Genomic DNA, 1,349 nt, shown 5'->3' with positions numbered 1-1,349 from the left:
GATTTCTACGGCGCTCTCCACCTGCAATTTAAACCCATTTGGAAAAAAGAAAAACATCTAATGAAATAACCGTTATTTAAAAAAAAAAATATTTATTATAAAAGATAACCATTTATTACATAAACACTAATAGAATTTTACTTTTCTGGCCTTTCTATCAGCGAACTCTTTTATAAGGTTGTCGAAGTCGATTTTTTCAGCAATTTCGTTTTCAATTGACAAAGTTGCTAAGTTTGTCAATCTAGATTGAGAAATCGCTGATCAAAGATAGGTTTTTATCAGCTTCAGCTTCGAAAAGCTCCGCTCCCCACTAGCAACCGTTACAGGTATTAAAAGTTAATAAAGTTATTAACAAGTTATTAACAGTTAATAAAATTCGCAATGATATCCATACATTGGGATACAGTTCTTGTAAGTTGAAATCGTTAATGAAATTTAAAACAAAAATTGGAGTAACCACATTTTTATTAGGTAAAAAGGATGCCAGACTTATAAGTTCATCACACAACGTACAACCATGTATGTCTGATTTAGAGTCATTGATTGAAATTAATATAGTGTCCAAAAGACAGTTGAAAAATTCAACCTCATTTTTTGGAGAAGTTATATGGTCATTGCGTGCAATTTCACCAGCTTGAAGCATAATACGTCGAATTCTTGTTGTAGCCCAAAATTCAGATTTAATTTCTATTTCTTCGGCCAATTCTTTCGCAGTTAAAATAGCGCTTTTAAAGCCCGTATTTCTGTAGTCTTCCAAAAAATTTCAGCATTTTTTCAACATTTGTGTACATATCTGTTGACTGTAGAGATTTACTTACAACATTTATTTGATTAAGTATGTCATACCAAGCAACCAATGAAACTATGAAGCTGAAATCTTTTAGTTGTTCGGCTACGGTAGTAGCCTCATGAAACATTTGAACATCAGTTTTCTGAGTTTTAAGAGCCAAAGTAATCAAAGCATCATGGATAGTACTAACTTGATGACGGACTGCTTTAACACTACTTATTCTTGCTTCCCAATGAGTGTCACTGTGCTTTTTTATAGTATATAGTCCCAAGTGATCGGTTAGAATTTTCCATCGATGAACAGAAGCTGAGTGGTCTGAAATATCACCCTTCATAGCTAATCGCAAGTGCTCCTGCATGACTAGATCAAATTTGGCTAGTAGTTGTACTAAGCCTAAGAACTTTTCATTATTTGGCGTATATAGTTAGTCAGAAGTGCCTCTGAACGCCATATTGTTTTCGGCTAAATAAAGTGTAATATGCATAAATCTAGACAAAACATTATTCCATCTTGTAGTTTCCTTTCTAATCAAGTGTTGCTCTTGGCAGTCTATTGTTTT

The 1,349-nt window shown here is 33.2% G+C and overlaps 1 protein-coding gene across 1 annotated transcript; it reads right to left on the bottom strand.

The window, feature by feature from the left end:
• Positions 1 to 728: 728 nt before the first annotated feature.
• Positions 729 to 1,148, bottom strand: LOC113367198. Its single transcript, XM_026608826.1, has one exon. It carries the CDS (start codon positions 1,146 to 1,148, stop codon positions 729 to 731), a length of 420 nt encoding a protein of 139 aa, XP_026464611.1.
• Positions 1,149 to 1,349: the final 201 nt, after the last annotated feature.

This window comes from Ctenocephalides felis, unplaced genomic scaffold (genome assembly GCF_003426905.1).
Source record: "Ctenocephalides felis isolate EL2017-DRISC unplaced genomic scaffold, ASM342690v1 CF-g0.4_SCAFFOLD_01170, whole genome shotgun sequence".
NCBI lineage: Eukaryota > Metazoa > Arthropoda > Insecta > Siphonaptera > Pulicidae > Ctenocephalides > Ctenocephalides felis.
The sequence above is the reverse complement of the archived record's forward strand: the minus strand, read 5'-3'. Positions and strand labels throughout refer to the sequence as shown.